The 17,765-nt window shown below is 39.9% G+C and overlaps 1 protein-coding gene across 4 annotated transcripts in view; it reads left to right on the top strand.

Annotated features, from left to right (window-relative positions):
- The window catches only part of CDH8 (cadherin 8), a 144,584-nt gene that overhangs the window by 83,404 nt on the left and 43,415 nt on the right, over positions 1-17,765 (top strand). For 3 of the 4 annotated variants that reach the window (XM_054389749.1, XM_054389748.1, XM_054389750.1), the window contains 2 exons: positions 555-808; positions 10,499-10,635. In XM_054389749.1, the coding sequence (XP_054245724.1) occupies positions 555-808; positions 10,499-10,635 (391 nt within the window). Of the gene's footprint in view, positions 1-554; positions 809-10,498; positions 10,640-17,765 lie in introns of all 4 variants that reach the window. The other variant, XM_054389751.1, reaches the window with a different exon arrangement.

Here is a 17,765-nt window from a genome sequence, read left to right as displayed (position 1 = left end):
ACAAATAGGAATGCAGAGTTACCTGAAGTGCAATAATGGTGAAGTACTTTCTTCCATGATTAGCTCTACATTTTTCCACATAATGCCTCTTGTGTCCAACAGATAATAATTGCTAGTTCTTTGCATTTCTCACGCTGTTCTGGAAGTAATAAAATATTTCTTCTTTGTGGAGCTAGCATCATGTACTTTTCTGATCTCTGATTTACAAAGCACTGAGTAAGTGCATGATTAGTGTGTTAAGTCATGGCGTCACCAACAAATGTGTAATTGTATGTAATTGTAACTGTAAATCATGAGAGAAAATATTTTGGTCAAAATTCTTCTGAAAAGCAAAAAAATGAAGATTTTTTGTTGTCTCTGATTCTGGCTAATAAACAGATATCAATATATGCCTAGATAATTTGCAGGTTGGATTCATGGGTGTGGGAAGTGATTCCATTAAAACTCTCTGAATGGGCTTAAATGCACATAACTTTCATCCCTCAGCATTAGATTCACTTGTTCTTTCTCTGTGGCCATTAGTAAAACACATTTATCTTTGTCATTTTTAACAGCCACTGGACTTTGAGACCAAAAAATCCTATACTCTCAAGGTAGAAGCAGCCAACATTCATATTGATCCTCGCTTCATCAGTGGAGGACCATTCAAGGATACAGCAACGGTTAAAATTGTAGTAGAGGATGCTGATGAGCCACCAGTCTTTTCATCACCTACTTACCTACTGGAAGTGCATGAAAACGCTGCTATTAACTCTGTGATTGGTCAGGTGACTGCCCATGACCCTGATGTGTCTTCCAGTCCTATAAGGTAGTGCTGCTTTACAGTTCTCTCTGAAAAAAAACCGAAATGTATTTCCCCATACCTTGTACGACACTGTCTTCCCATGACATTTTACTTCTAGGAGGATACTTGTGTAAGATTTCTTTTGTGAGGTTAGATTCATCAGTTCAGATCATCTTCAAAATCACCAAAATGCTCCTTGCCACATGAGTAGTCTTACAAAACAGCAGGAATGCAATGAAAATAAGAACTAGAGTGTTTGAGGTCAGATGGGGTGGAATCTTTGCAGTTATTTTAAATAATCCTCTAGTGTCTGCACTAACAACACTGAGTTTTTTCCATGTAGTTGTAAGGTTTTCAAAACAAATTTCCTATTCCTTTGGCTAAACTCATTCTTGGTTTAAAGACAGAAAGTCAGAGATGATTATGCCCATGTGCCTTTTGCAGCTTCAGCTGACAATATTTTCCCTTTCTGATCTAACTTGAGCAGAATCTCTTATTATGGTTTCATCAGATCAGTGTTTTCTGTCTGGTTTTGATGAGCACACATCTTCTCCTCCTGCTTTGTAATGGTTAGCATGCTATCAGAGAATGGCTTAGGTTGGAAGGGACCTTAGACATCATCTACTCCAACCTCCATGGCAGGGACACCTCTCAACTAGACTTAGATGCGCAAGGCCTCATTCAACCTGGCCTTGAACACCTCCAGGAAGGAGGCATCCACAACCTCCCTGCACAGCCCATGCCAGAGTCCCGTCACCCTCATACTGAAGAGCTTCCTCCTAAATTCCAGCCTAACCCTACTCTGCCTCAGCTTCAAGCCATTCCCCTTTGTGCTATTGCTAGACACCCTTATGAAAAATCCCTCTCCAGCGTTCCTGTAGGATCCCTTCAGGTATTGGAAGGCAGCTCTAAGGTGCCCCCAGAATATCCTCTTTAGGCTGAACACCTCCAGCTATCTCAGCCTATCCTCATAGCAGAGGTGCTCCAGCTCTTGGATCATCTTTGTGGCCTCCTCTAGACTCTCTCCAACAGCTGTGTGTGATTCTTATGCTGGGGACACCAGAACTGGATGCAGTATTTGAGGTGGGGTCTCACAAGTGCAGAGTAAAGGGGCAGAATCACCTCTCTTGCCCTGCTGGCCATACGTGCAAGTATTCCCAAAACACCTTTGGCTATAGATACACTGCCTGCTTGCTAAAAGCATGTGAAAAAAACACACAGCAACTCATCTAATTCCTAGTAAAGGTATATTTGGAGAGTCTATTTAATAATAATCATCACTGTGCATTACTGCCTCAGGAAATTTAAGCTATGCAAGCAGTCTTCAGCATTATGAGGATGATGCTAATTGTTATAATCTATCACTTAAGACCATTTTGTAATCACCATCATCATTTACATTAGGTTTAGCCTAGAGCCACACTTTAAACCTTTGTTTAGGAGGCCTACATGTTGCAGATAATAGAATAATTGACATTGGAAGTGAGCCTTGAGATCATCAACATCAACCACTCACTGCTACTGCTGAACTACTACCACTAAACCATGCTCCTTAGCACCACACCTATGCTGCTTTTAAATACCTCCAGGGATGGGGACTCCACCACCTCCCTGGACAGCCTGTTCCAATGTTTGAGAACCCTTTCTGTGAAGAAATTTTTCCTAATATCCGACCTGAACCTCCCTTGGCACAACTTGAAGCCGTTTCCTCTTGTCCTGTTGCTTGTGTCCTGTGAGAAGAGACCAAACCCCATCTCACTTCAGCCTCCTTTCAGGTAGTTGTAGAGGGATATGAAGTCTCCACACAGCTTTCTCTTCTTCAGACTAAATAACCCCAGTTCCCTCAGCTGTTTCCCACAGGGCTTGTGGTTAAGGCCCTTCACCAGCTTAGCTGCCTCCTTCTAGACACACTCCATCACCTTTTTGTACTGAACCCAGTATTTGAGGTGTGGCCTCACCTCTGCCAAGTAGAGGGGGACAATCATATCCCTAGACCTGCTGGCCACACTCTTCCTGATGAAGCCAGGATGCCATTGGCCTTCTTGGTCACCTGAGCACACTGTGGGATCATGTTCAGCTGGCCATCAATCAACACCTCAGATCCTTCTCTGCTGAGCAGCTCTCCAGCCACTCTGCCCCAAGCCTGTAAGTTGCATGGTTTTGTTATGATTAAGGGGTTATTCTCATGTTTTAATATTTTCAGAATTAGAAATTCAGAATTTCCAACATGATTGGAGGTCTTAGAACTTGTGTGTGAAGATGTTAGAGAGTACATTGAAGTCTCTTATTTCTAAATCATCCTTTCAAAATTAGCTAAACACAGACTTCTATACAAATTAATTGCTTAGTACATTTTCTGCAGCAGCACACAACAGTGCTAATAGGCACTGAATTTATTTCTCTGCCAGAGAAGTTGACAAAAGATGGCAATCTGATCAAAGAAATAGGTAGTGAGGTACCCAGGTTAGAAAAATGTTGCATAAGCAACAACCAAGTAATATAGAATGCACAGAATTTGCTCTAACAGAATTTAAGCAGTGGCTCCATCCCTAATTTTGTTACTGCTGTCCACTGGCAGCTGTGCAAAAGGCTTCAACTGCTGCTGCAAAGACTCGATGGAAGGGGTTTGAAACCAGCCAGGGTGGCAGCAAGCTGCCTTTCTGCCCTTTATTCCTGCTCCATAGTAATTGCTCTTTCAATTTAACCTTAGTTCCTTCTCTCTGTCCTCTTCTGCTTTGTTCTTGGCTTGGTCCTGTGCTTCTCTGCCTCTTGATTGTGTCCCCTTTGTTCCTCATCTAAGCCTGGCTTCAACTCATCTTCAGTTTTACCTTGGCTCTTTTGCCAGTTTTGTTCTGCTTTCCTGGATCTCTTTTCTAGTCCTGCCCCAAACTCCTAATAATTAAGGCCAGCTACCAGCCTAAATTTGAGCCACTTCCTTCTATCCAAGCCCAAATAATTGGACTGAGTAAAATATTTGCTTAATTTCCATCTCTTTTCATCATTTTACAGATCAAGATCTTTTCAAACCGAAACAAACAAAAAATTATATGTGTGCAAACTGAATTGGAATGTTTTATAGAAACAATTGATATATATGAAAGGGAAATGTCCAAAATTCATTACATTTAAATGAAAAGGTAATTAATTAGTGTGATTTATATCTTCTTTTAAAATAATATATGCAGCAGTTTGAGATTCAAATTTTCTGTGGTATTGACTTGATAGCTAATTCAGGAATACACAGAGCTCCATTTTCTACACCACTGATTTTTCTTTTCTTGTTTGCTCAGTTTATTTGGGATAGCTCTGGGAAGTCCAAATTCTCTCTTTTTCTTTTTTTCCCCATGAAAAAAAAATAATATAGAAAAAAAAGAGATTTCAGACTAGTAACTCTCCTGTTATAGGAGCAAAAATACTCATCAAGCACAAGTTGGGTGCAGAAATGCAGTTTCTCTCCTTCCAGTTTGGAACAAAATTGGAACATGAGAGAGTCTAACAATATGGGGAAGCATTTTGTTTTGTTGGATTAGAATATTTCATTTTGATTGTGCATGTCAAGTGCTTATTCTGTTACTGTATCACATAAAGGATGTAAATTTTATTGATATGTTTTATGACACTCTTTCAAAGATAATAAAGTTAAAGATGGACTGGTTTAATCCTGCCTGGCCATTTTTTTTATGTTTATTTGGGTGTTTTTTTTTCCTCTTTAAAACTGAATTTTAGAAGACAACAACCAACTGCATTTCAAGGAAATTATGTTTTTCAGTAGATACCTAACCAATAGTATATGATCTAATGGTATCTAATCAATAGATATTTTGGTTAAACAGAGCTTTTGATAACATTTGCTATAAAAACCCTGGCAACACAAAATTCTGAACCACTGTTGCTATGTGCTACCAATACCACATTACCTGCCCATTAGTCCTATGTACAAAGACTCAGTAAACTCAGAGTACCATAAATGAAATAGAACTGGGCTCTCTCTGAACATGGAAATAGTCTGACAGTTGAGTCATCAGAGTAAATTTTGAAGTAGTTAGGAAAAAAATGTTATAGAAAACAGCCCTGGTGATTTCTTTTAAAAAAAAAAAATTAGACATTAACCTCACTTTTAGCCAATACAGAAAGTATTGTCCCATTTTATATATATATATATAACATATATATATATTGTCCGTTTTATATATAGTTTTTATACCTGCTTATAAGAGATCAAGCACTTTTTGATCTTTCCATTACTCTATCTATAAACTGTATGATGTCTATCATAGATGTACAAGCAGGTGTCTAGGTGGTTACCAGGCTGGTTCTGAATGTGCCTACCTTATGGAAACACCTGAAGTGTGTTATTTAGCACTGTCTTGTGTCAAATGCAGACTTTTGGTAGGGGTTATTCATCTGAAGTCTCCACATCAGCCACAGTAATTTGAACACCTTTAGATAGATGGGACTAAAGGATGCATATGTTGTAAGGGAATTTTCTCATTGTTTTGAGCCCTAATTGTGGGCATCTTCTTATGGCTAAGTGGTAATTGCAAAGGCATCATCTTATGGCTAAGTGGTAATGTGATATTCAGCTGAATTGCTTTCATTATCTGCTTCTCCAATGAATATGAGCTCTCTCCTCACATCAGTTGTTAGGCCAGTCTAACTCTATCCCCTATTTCATAACCCAGTATTTTTAAAATTAGCAACAACATTGCTCTTTTATCATTATTGTCTGTTCTGCACTGCCTGGTGCTTAAGGGGCTGCCTCACTGGTGCTGAAGAAAATTTACAAGTTTGGCTAATAATTGTAAATATGGTCAGGAGCTTGGGTCATTCTAGTCTGGTCACTTCAGAAGCATGCATCAGTGGCTCACATTTTACCACACCCACCCAGTGAGTTCAGCAAACCAGCTGTAAAGTTTTACTGCAGATTATTTAGTAAGGGTGGCATGTTCTTGCTTATAGTATAATTAGGCTTGATCATTATCTATTAGCATACAAATCTATTGATTCCAGTAGTGCTTATTTCATGTTCCTCTTGTTACTTTATAACCAAGAGTCTATTTATCTGCAGTAAATTATCTTGGATAAAGCATGATCCAAGTGCACAGAAAGAAGCATGAGCAATAATCTTTCTTCCTACACTGCGTTGGCCCTCCTATAAATCACTGCCCTTCAGTGCCTTTCTCTGTGGAGAGATAAGCTTCACTCTGGCAGCTTTTCCCCATTCATATCGACAGAGATTTCATCTTTGGCAGCAGTTGATCATTTTCTTAATTCACAGCAGGCCTTCAAATCCTAGATAGGATATTTTCTGCCTCCCTAATGGTTCAGCTGTTTATCTGTCACTAAGTAGCATGTCCAATCTGCCTAGCACTAATAAACACTGGTGATACACCGCTGATGAGGTATCAGGACTGCAGCTGAAATCCTAATGCGTGCAGGGGGAAAAAAAAGGATTTCTGCTCTTATTTACGTTGGTGCAAATAAAAAACAGATCAAATTAAGTCATAACAGCAAGAGCAAAACTCTAGGAGCAGGGCTGAGAATCATTTTAAGTCTTCCGGTGAACCACTGTGGGGTTGTTCCTATAATTGCCAGAGAAAATCCATAAACTAACCCAAACTTCTCAATAACTTGTGCTGGGTTTATGGCAATTTCAAAAGATATTATTTCCCAAGATATTCTTCTCTCATTATTAGAGAAATGTATGTTTTATGTATAGCTTATGGATCTGACAATGCATTCATATTAAAAAGAGTTACAATACCATTATCATCAAAGGGAAACTACAAGTGTACTGTTAGTTTTTTCCAGGTTTATAACACTGCAGGCTTTGTTGTTTTGATCCCTCTCTCCTCTCTCCTCTCTCCTCTCTCCTCTCTCCTCTCTCCTCTCTCCTCCTCTCTCCTCTCTCCTCTCTCCTCTCTCCTCTCTCCTCTCTCTCCTCTCTCCTCTCTCCTCTCTCCTCTCTCTCCTCTCTCCTCTCTCTCCTCCTCTCTCCTCTCTCCTCTCTCCTCTCTCCTCTCTCCTCTCTCCTCTCTCCTCTCTCCTCTCTCCTCTCTCCTCTCTCCTCTCTCCTCTCTCCTCTCGTTTTCTCTTCTCATTTGTGTTTTCTTTTGTGTTTTCTTTTTTCTCTTCTCCCGTCTCTCCCGTCTCTCCCGTCTCTCCCTTCTCTCCCTTCTCTCCCTTCTCTCCCTTCTCTCCCTTCTCTCCCTTCTCTCTCCTTCTCTCCCGTCTCTCCCTTCTCTCCCTTCTCTCCCGTCTCTCCCTTCTCTCCCTTCTCTCCCGTCTCTCCCTTCTCTCCCTTCTCTCCCTTCTCTCCCTTCTCTCCCTTCCTCTCCCTTCTCTCTCCCTTCTCTCCCTTCTCTCCCTTCTCTCCCTTCTCTCCCTTCTCTCCCGTCTCTCCCTTCTCTCCCGTCTCTCCCGCCTCTCCCTTCTCTCCCGTCTCTCCCTTCTCTCCCTTCTCTTTTGTCTTCTTCTCTCTTCTTTTCTCTTTTCTTTTCTTTCCAAATTTTCTTTTCTTTTTCCAAATTAGAATCAGGAGAGGATTTTACCTCTCTGTAGCCTTGCAAAGCCATGTAATATGTTAAAAATGTTTCATTTGGAATGCTGGGTTTACCTTGTGAATAAATACTGATGGGATAAAATGAAATGCAATCCAATAAACTCACAGATGTTACACTCCTAGTTTTATCACTTCAAACGTTGTACTGCAGGAAGGCTGTGAACAAAAGTTTTGGAAAAGGACTTGATCCTTAGAGGAAAAAAGGGTCTGATCTCAAAGGAAGTTTTGTCAAGCTAAACATTTTGTCAGCTAAACATTAAATGGCATTTAGGGATTTTATGGTTTATTTTGTTTGTGAACTGTAAAAAATTCCTGAATAGCTGATCTCAAGAGTTCTTTCTGCATCTTTACATAAACATCAGGAGTTTTAAAGTGATGTCATCTTTAAAAAGTTATCTTGACTAAGGTCTTATGTGTATTTTCTAGAGTGAAATCTTAAACCTATGAAAGTTGAGAAAATTGTTTTACTAACCTCACTAGTACCAGAATTTTACTTCTAATACTTTAATTGGAACTAGGGAGACATCAAAATAAAGTTAAGATACATTATCCAAAATGATTGCCTGAGGTTAGGCACCTACAGCTTTATTCTTCCACACAAGTGACCTGAATTTCAGAAAAGCTGAGGAGAGCACAATTCCCATTAAACCATTGAGAACTGAGTTTCTGGAGCTCAGTAGAAAAATCAGTTTACTTAAATGTCCAAATATAGATGGATGTGCCTAGCTTTAGGCACATATATTTGGAATTTTACTTCAGATATTTTTCAGGCACTCTTCTTAACCACACTACTAATTTTTAAGTGAGTGAAATTAGAATTTAAAACCAGAAAACTTACATGTCTTAATAATTTCTTAGTTAAAGGTTTTTAACTCTGTTACTTAGGTACCTTACCAGTGGGCAGGGTTGGAACAGGCTGCCCAGAGTGAGGGTTGGTCTCTTCTCCTTAGTATCAGGTGACAAAACGAGAGGAAATGGCCTAAAATCGTGCCAGGAGAGGTTTAGACTTTAGGAAAAAGTTCTTTGCTGCAAGAGTGGTCAGTGATTGGAACAGGCTGCCCAGGGAGGTGGTGGAGTCACCATCCCTGAAGGATCACTCTGGGATGTGGTTTAATGGCCATGGTGGTGTTAAGTTGATGGTTGGACTCGATCATCTTAGATTCTGTGAACATGCTAGTCTTGATTCGTAGTAATGCAGTCATTAAATATTTAAACTTTCAAGGTTTTGGTAAGGTTTCATAGTTTAGAACTTGTTTTTTTGAGAGTAAATAGTACCTGACACTGAAATAAGAAAAGAAAAAAAAAAAAAAAAAAGACGACTGCCATAATCCTAAGCTTTGAAATCAGATCCTAATGCAATGTCTATCAAAATCGATTGTGGTGTTCTGGAATAAGTTTGAGTTCATCAGAACATGTTTATTGTAGCATATAAAGGAACTTCTGAATCAGAACTTTTTTTTGGAAATTGGTTGTGATGAACCATAAACCAGACTGGAATGGCTGATTTTCAGATAACTGTGCCATTGTCACTGTAGCAAAAATTGTTCTTGTTCTTTTAGCAGTGAATTTAACGGCATGTTGGGGAGAAAACAGGAATGTAATGAGAAACTGACAGGCTGAGTCACTTGTCTGACCACTGTGTAGTGCAATCTGATGCTGTATCCTCACTCACCCAACTATGCCTAGATAGAATGCAGAACAGATATAAAAATTGTCAGTGCATGCTGCTAGATTCTGTAAGAGACAGAGGCTTAAAAGGTTTTTATATCAATCCACAATGATGATTCAGTAAAACCCCTGTCAATAGTTTAGTGAAAAACTTTCTCATTTTATAGCTTTCCTGTCCAAAAAAAAAAAAAAAAAAGGATTAATTTTGTGATTTAGTTTCATTTTCCAAATAATATGTGAATAAAATAACTGAAAATGGGCAAACATAAAAGCGTCCCTGGACATCCTGTTCTGAGCTTTAAATCATCATCCTGCTTAATGCACCGTTGGAGCAATCAGCTGCAGCTCTCTCTTATGGTCAGGCTGGCTCTGTTTAGGCTGCATAATTTACCTGGATGTTCACGTTTGCACACTGACTGCCTGTCAGATGAAACTCCTTTTGTTAAAAATCAGTGCTGGTGGTCCATGAAACAATCAATCCTTCAGGGTTCAAAGTCTTCTGCAGGAAAATGATGGTTTGCTAACTATGTGCTGCCCAAGGATCTGCTTGAAGCATGCCCAGTGAAGCTGGTGAAGGGTCTGGAGAATAAGTCCTGTGAGGAGAGGCTGAGGCAACTGGGGTTGTTCAGCCTAGAGAAGAGGAGGCTGAGGGGAGACCTCATTGCTCTCTACAGCTACCTGAAAGGAGGTTGGAGTGAAGTAGGGATCGGTCTCTTTTTACTAGTGTCAGGTGATAGAATGAGAGAAGATGGCCTGAAATTGTGCCAGGTGAGGTTTAGGTTGGAGATTAGGAATGATCTTTCCTGCAAGAGTGGTCACACATCGAAACAGGTTGCCCAGGGAGGTGATGGAGTCACCGTCCCTGGAGGTACTGAAGAAACTTGTGGGCATGGCACTTGAGGACATGGTTTAGTGGCCATGGTAGTGTTGGGTTGACATTTGGTTGATCTTAGATGTCTTTTCCAACCAGAAGATTTCTATGATTCTCTGTGAACCATAAACAAAAAATATGTCTGGTGAATAGTTCATGCTTCGTTAATCTGAAATTTATTAGTAAAATAATATTATCCCTGCTTTGTAAAATAACCATGAAGCCCACCATTTTTGTGTGCCTTAGTACAGTCCTGTTGGAATTATCATCAGTCACTGAGAAATACCATAGAAACTGTCTGGTAAATGTGATGGATTGTGCAATTAACTCTTGATCAGCACCATTTTTCAACGATGCTACCCAGTGAACCTGGGGGCATTTTATGACCTTCATCCTGGGTACACAGCTAATTACTCCTTGGGCAATAATTACTAAGTTTTTGTGGTCTCAGGTCGTCTTTTTTTTTTTTTTTTTTTGTTACAAATTATTATCCTATTGAGCTTCTCAATCCATTTGGCTGCAGAAGTGTAGCTCTCAGAGGGGTCTCTAAATTGTCTTGTGATTGTATGGATTACACCAGCTTCATTGATTACAGGGATGTCTCTTTTCTTAGGTTCTCCATTGATCGGCATACCGACCTGGAGAGGCAGTTCAACATTAATGCAGAAGATGGAAAAATAACTTTGGCAACCCCACTGGACAGAGAAACAAACATGTGGCACAACATAACCATTGTAGCTACTGAAACCAGTGAGTATTTGTGCCTGCTGGCTTTTTGTGCTGTAGATTCCCTAAGTGATCTTAACAGTGTGTGCAGTGAAAACTGGGTATCATTAAGAGAAAACTAAACCACACTGGAATTTTAAATGACAGAATTTTTGAAAGCAAACCTGTTTTCTGATGAAGTTCCATTTCTTTTAGTTTTTCAAACTGCATTTTTTTTTGGTGGATACAGTAGTGTAGATTTTTAAGAGAGAGAGAGAGATGATAGAACATAGAAGATAGATGATAAATAGAAGATAGATGATAAATAGAAGATAGATGATAAATAGAAGATAGATGATAAATAGAAGATAGATGATAAATAGAAGATAGATGATAAATAGAAGATAGATGATAAATAGATGACAGATTGAGTAGAGATATGTTGATGACATGATAAATAATAGATGATAAAGGATAGATTGATAGGTTGATAAATAGATGAATACATTAGTAGAGGATGTAAAGGATAAATGATAAAAAATGTGTTTTAAAAACAACCCTAATCAAAGCCTTATATTCAGTCAGTTACATTAGAAGATAAAACCAAAATCTTTGCTCTTTTGGAAGTAAATTGTAGACCCGATTCAGATCTTGTTAATGCTGAGCGATGTTTCAGTACTATAAATGGTTAAGAACGTGGGTAGTGTTGCATGAAAGGAGGTTACAGCGAGGTGGAGGCTGGTCTCTTCTCCCTAGTATCAGATAAGAAATTGTGCCAGGGGAAGTTTAGGTTGGGTATTAGGCACAATTTCTGTCCTGAAGGAGAACAGGCTGCCCAGGGGGGTGGTGGAGTCACCGTCCCTGGACGTGTCCAAGAAACATGTAGACATGACACTTGGGGTTATGATTTAATGGCCATGGTGGTCCTCTGTTGATGGCTGGACTCCATGATCTTACAGGTCTTTTCCAACCCAAACAATTCTACAATTCTATGATTCTGTGATGCAGAACTTGTAATGCTCAGTTTCATAATACCAAACCTACACAATGGCAGGGGGATTGGATTCAGTGATTCCAACCCCTACAATTCCACTATTGTGTGCACGTAAGGAATACTTGGACAAAAGATGCTTATTTGGCCCATTTTTGTTGTCCAGTAGTTTTCCATGGTACTTGTTTTCAAAACCAAACGTGTTACAAATCTGTGTCAAGCAACTGAAATGGCAGAAACATCGATGAGAAAGACAGGTCTGAGTATAAACTAAGCTCTCAGCTTGCAGTCCCTGTAAATTGTGTTCCTATGACTCACCTTAAAAAAATGTGTATTTCATTGCCAGTAGTGGCAACAGTGCCCTGTTAATTACTGTTAAATCTTGCAGGCAAACACTGCTTTGATAAATCAGCATGAATACTTCCTGCTTCCTGATGCCAAGTTGACACAGGGCATCAAACTACATAAGCAAAGAATATAAGCACTGCTTTCATCAAGCATATTGTGCCCAGGCTAATATCCATGAATCATTTTCATGTTCTTAAAGGAGAAGGAGATAAAATTTCCATCCAGCTTTGTCATATCAGGAGATTTACCAATGGTATGAAAAGCAGAATTATTAGTGTATGATCCAAGTTTTCAGAGACTGGAATCATAAGATGTAAATTGAAGTAATTTTACATTTTGCTTCCTCAAAATAGTCCGAAAAAAAACAGAACAGAATTCTAAGAAAAATGTTTCAATTAATTTTGTTATCTCCCTTATACATATGAGTCAGAGCAGAGTCAACAGAGGTACACTGCACTAAGCCACATCAGAATCAAGTCTGAGTGTTGCATCTTCAGATTTTTAAAACATAATTATGCTCAAGAATTCTGTAAGAAATCAGCCTTGTCATTAGGCTTCATGGGAACCTCAGCATCCATCACTGTTGTAAAATTGCCTCTTATCAGACAGGCTATGAAAATAATAATGACAATCTTGTTCTAAGCATTTGCTTTCCTGCTGATGGCTTATTTTCATATTGCTAATATAATTATTTGGCATTTACATAAAACAAGAGCTTAATTTCATAGACTACTATCTTTGCTTATTTAAGAGAAATTATTTTTAAACTCATGTAGAAAAAAAATTTGTCCCTAGAAATGTCAAGCAGGATAAAATGGACATTTTTTTCTCCCTCCAGACAGTAATAAGTAAAATCTCTGTTATAAAATAGAGAAATCTGTTGGAAGCAACAGCAAATGAAAGTACAAAGTGTGCCATTAGGATGCTGTCACTGACAGTAATGTCAGGGGTTTGCTGATCTCCTCTGTAAAAACAGGAGCATTGTTGGTACAGGAGCATTTTCACTTCCTAGGCCAGCTGCTTTCCAGGTTCAGTTCAAGGCTCACCTCTATTCCTCTGGGGCAATGATCACAGAATCACAGAGTGCTAAAGGTTGGAAGGGACCTCCAGAGATCGAGTCCAAACCCCCTGCATAGCAGGACCACTTAGGGCAGGTCACACAGGAAGCTGTCCGGATGGGTTTTGAAGATCTCTGGAGAAGGAGACTCCACAACCTCTCTGGGCAGCCTGGTCCATGGCTCCATCACCCTCACAGTAAAACTTCATTTTTCTCATGTTGAGAGGGAATTTTCTTTGGTTGAGTTTATATCCATTGCCCCTCAGCCTATCGCTGGGTTTCACTGAAAAGAGACTGACTCCATCCTCCTGATGTCCACCCTTCAGGTATTCATAGACACTGATAAAGTCCCCTCTCAGCTCACTGACCCTGAGAATATACCTTTTGGTCTGTGGATGTGAAAGGTGAACTTTGCTTTCTTCCCCTGACTCTGGACTTCAAATACTGGACTAATAAAATTTCTCATTGTTTTGTTGTGTAGTTGAGACATAGCTTAAAATTTTCTGCCAAGATGTGGAGGTTTATTTTAGCTAGCTGCTTGAGAGACGGGGTATGGCTATGGCCTTGCTTTCTAAGTTGAGGCTGATTATGAGCTCTCTGGAGCTATGCCCTAAACAGGGAAGGACTCTGGAGGCATATGCAAGTGTTCTCTGAGAGCCTGAATTGCAGTGCAGTAAGAATGGATGATTAACTTACAGACATTCCTTTTGTTGCATCTTTTTTTTTCTTTGTATGTACAAAGGCTCATCATATCTTCAGATCTTTGGTACTCTTTAGAAATGGAATTTTCTGCCATTCAGTAAAATCCAGTCAAGTCAGGATCCTACTAGTCATATGTGATCCCTTTCACCTGAACACACAAATGCTTTTTTTAGTTTGTCCAAGTTACAATTGTGGCTACAACTACTGTTCACATTGGCATGCTTGTGTTGCTTCCACTAACTGGTTAGCAATTTAGCTGGGCAATGAAGCAGAGCAGAGTTCAGGCTGCACTAACCCTCCTCAGTACTCCCTCAGTTTCTCCTACGGGTTTTGCAGTCTTTACCAAGTTAGGTGTTGTCAATGCTACTCACCTACTAAATGAAAATCCAATAGCTATGATTTATTTATTAGAACATTTTTTGCTTCAGTTTGCTCAGGTTCTGAATGGAGTTCAGAATGACTGATTATTGCCCTTATCAGGTTGTCAGACAGGCATATAATAATTAAACTCCATCTTCTTTGTGCCTTCAGCTCCATGGATTTCTGTTTTCTTCTAATGGCTCTAACAGCCACCCTGCAGGTATTTCCCAGTGTCATCCTGACTGGGTGTCTCATGGATACTAAGGTAAAGCCCTATACTTCAGACATTGCTGAAGTGAAATTTGTGAAAAACACACCACCAGCTATGACCAACCATGACTCAAACTCTAAAGACAACTAAATGATGACCCATTTAAGTGCCCAAGCTTTCCTTCACCTGAGATAACACTGAGTGAGCTACTCAAGATCTGTATTTTCTTCCTAGCCTTCTTATGAACATGTGCAGCACTGGATTCCTCAGACTACATTCAGGTCAGATCTCAGTTAATGGTTTGTGAGTACTACTCTGAGCATATTCAAGCACAGGCAGGTTCTTTTATAATTGGTATAGGCTCAAGCCTTTTAAAAATACTCTGGGAAATAGAGGTGAAGTGTGCATCCATTTGCAATGTTGGAAGGTTCTCCTTAACCTTCTCCCTCTTCTCACACTCCTTGCATCACAGGCACAGACATGCAACAGATTAGGCCTCTGCTGAACTCCAAAGCCAGTGCCGGACTGCCTGGGACAGGGCATTTCTCTTAGCCTACAGCAATGCTTTTAGCCAAGTTTTAAATCTCTCAATGAAGGGTTTTAATGGAATTTCCATTTTCCTTGTTCTCCAGGCACAGCAGTCGTGGAGCTGTTATTTTCTTTTTGATTGACTGCTTTATCAAATTATCTTGGTATTAAGCTTCACTTGCCGAACAAGTAGTGTAGCAGTGGCCAGCTAAGCCCCCCACCCCAAGTACTTGGCAAAGTCCCAGAGCTGCCACAATCAGTAGAAATTCTGATGAATTATTAGCCCAAGAAACAGATGAAAGTATAGTCAAGATCCTGAAATGTAAACGATGATTGGACCACAATAAATATTTTCAAGACACAGAGCACAGGAGTCTCAAGGACAAAGCTGTGTGCTCTGCCTGACAAAGGTAATTACCCATACCCAGTGCATTCTTTGGAAATGAAGAAGTATGAGGCAATTTTATCACCTAATGGGAAAGGGCATAAAGCCAGAAAGACTCTTTATGGTTTACCAAGAATATAAATACAATAATTGAATCATCACCTGGTACATGCTCCACTAAAGTTATCTATATTGTATATTCCTTTAAAAAATACAAGGATGCTAATTAAAAAGGAAGAGAGACATAATTACTCTTCAGAACAAGCCTTCAGCTATACTCTGTTTTTTAATGCCATGAATACCTTTGCTTATGCTTTCCTTTATTTAATTTTATTTAGCCTTTTATTGTAAAAATGACTATAGGCATTACCAGCAATAATTCTAACATTTTAGGAAGTTACTTTAGTGCATTATATAATTACCTCTAATTTAGGGCTGAGTAAATTTCAGCAAGTTTTAGAAAGAGAAGTAAATAAGCCTTTATGGAGGTTTAAACAGGAGGAGCTCAGGAATATTAACCTTTTTTTTGCTTGACCTTTCTTTTCCCCTGGCTTAGTGGAATTCAAACTAGATAATCCATCATTTTTGCACGGAAACATAGACTTTTGTAAGGTAGATTTATTCATTTGCACATAAATACTGAGTTCCATGGAGCTCCATAGATTCTAATAGGGTGCAGAGCACTGGCTGTTAGCCAGTGGAGGGCTGGTAGATCACATAAAGCTAGTTTGCAGTTCTCAGCTATCAAAGAGCGTTCAGGCATATCATAAATTTACCTAGTAGAATTTTTCACAGCTCAAGAGTAGCAGGACAGGTGACCCACACAGATAATAACATGGGATTGGCCATATTATGAGGACACATGAATGGGCATGGAGTTTACTTGGGAGACAATCCCTACATAAAATGGTCTCAGTAGTTCAGAAGCAAGCATTACAATTAATTGGATTCTCCTCCCCCTCTGCTCTGCCCTGGTGAGAGCATATCTAGAGTGTTGTGTCCAGTTCTGGGCTCCCCAGTTCAAGAAGGACAGGGATATACTAGAGAGTGTCCAATGGTGGCTATGAGGGTGCTGAAGGGACTGGAACATCACTCTGATGAGGGAAGGCTGAGAGACCTGGGGCTGCTTTGCCTGGAGAAGATCTCCGCTTACTAATGTTTATGAATATCTGAAAGCTGGGTGTCAAGAAGAAGGTGCCAGTCTCTTTCCAGTGGTGTCCTGTAATAGAATAGGGGCAATGGATACAAACTGGAACACAGGAAGTTCCACCTCAACATGAGGAGAAACGTTTTTACTGTAATGGTGCCAGAGCACTGTTATAAACTGCCCACAGAGGTTGTGGACTCTCCTCTGGAGACTTTTAAGTCCTGTCTGGCTGCATTCCTGTGTGTCCTGCCCTAGGTGATCCTCCTCTGGCAGGGGGGTTGGACTGGATAATGTCTAGGTGCTGGTTTAGAAGGGAAATAGGAAATAGAAGGGTCATTAGTGGAAACATACGTGACTAATTTGTTAATTACTTGGTGAAGTCTGGAGGCGTGGTTAAACTGATGGTGTACATCTTGTATTAGCAAAGCGAGTGCATTGTTAAACTGAGCAGCTAACAGTTGGCCATCTGCACTTTGAACAGCTGAGCTGGAATTTCTGAAGGAAATAGGAATTTCTGCAGGAATTACTGTGTAGCATTCATTTAGTTTGATAAACAGAACTCATCTGCTTCTAAGTGGAACATGGCTATCTAAAATCTCCACTGTTGTTTCCGCAAGGCTGAAGCGTGAGAGTAGATCAGAGTAGAGGTTTGTAGCTGAATATCATTCAGCACATTTCTCTCTGGAATAAATACTGCTCAGAGCAGCATGCTTTGAGCTTCTAGTAAAGTTGCTGGATAGCAAAGGATGACAACATCTTCTGGCTGAAACATAGAGGAGAGGACTTTTTAAAGCTACAGGGAGATTTTTTTTTTTTTTTTTGCTTATTTCTGAATCTATGCAAGTAAGAATGGGTTGATTCAAAATCTGATTAAAAGCTGATCAAAAAGCTGATTCAAATCCAACATATCCAGAAATATTTTACCTGTGGTATAACCCAGGCACCAGTACAGACTAGGGATCATCTTGCTGGAAAGCAGCTCCATGGAGAAAGACATGGACAAAGACATGGACAGCAATGTGCCCTTGTGGCCAAGAGAGCCAATGGCATTCTGGGGTGCATTAAGGAAAGTGTGTCCAGAGGTTTAGGGAGGTTCTTCTCCCTCTCTGCTCTGCCCTGGTGAGACCACACCTGGAATACTGTGTCTGGTTTTGGGCTCTTCAGGTCAAGAGAGACAGAGACCTGCTGGAGAGAGTCCATTGGAGATCTGTGAACATCTCTGCTGTGATGAAAGACTGAAAGCCCTAGGGTGGCTGTTTAGTTTGGAGGAGAGAAGGCTGAGAGGGGATCTTATAAATGTCTATAAATATGTGAGGAGTTGGGGGTCAAGATGAAGGTGCCAGGCTCTTTTTGGTGTGCCCAATGATAGGAGAAGGAACAATGAGTACAAGCTGGAACACAGGAGGTTCCACCTCAACACAAGGAGACACTTCTTTATAGTGGGGG

Source organism: Indicator indicator, chromosome 19, assembly GCF_027791375.1.
Source record: "Indicator indicator isolate 239-I01 chromosome 19, UM_Iind_1.1, whole genome shotgun sequence".
Classification (NCBI taxonomy): domain Eukaryota; kingdom Metazoa; phylum Chordata; class Aves; order Piciformes; family Indicatoridae; genus Indicator; species Indicator indicator.
This window is presented reverse-complemented; position numbering and strand designations above follow the sequence as displayed.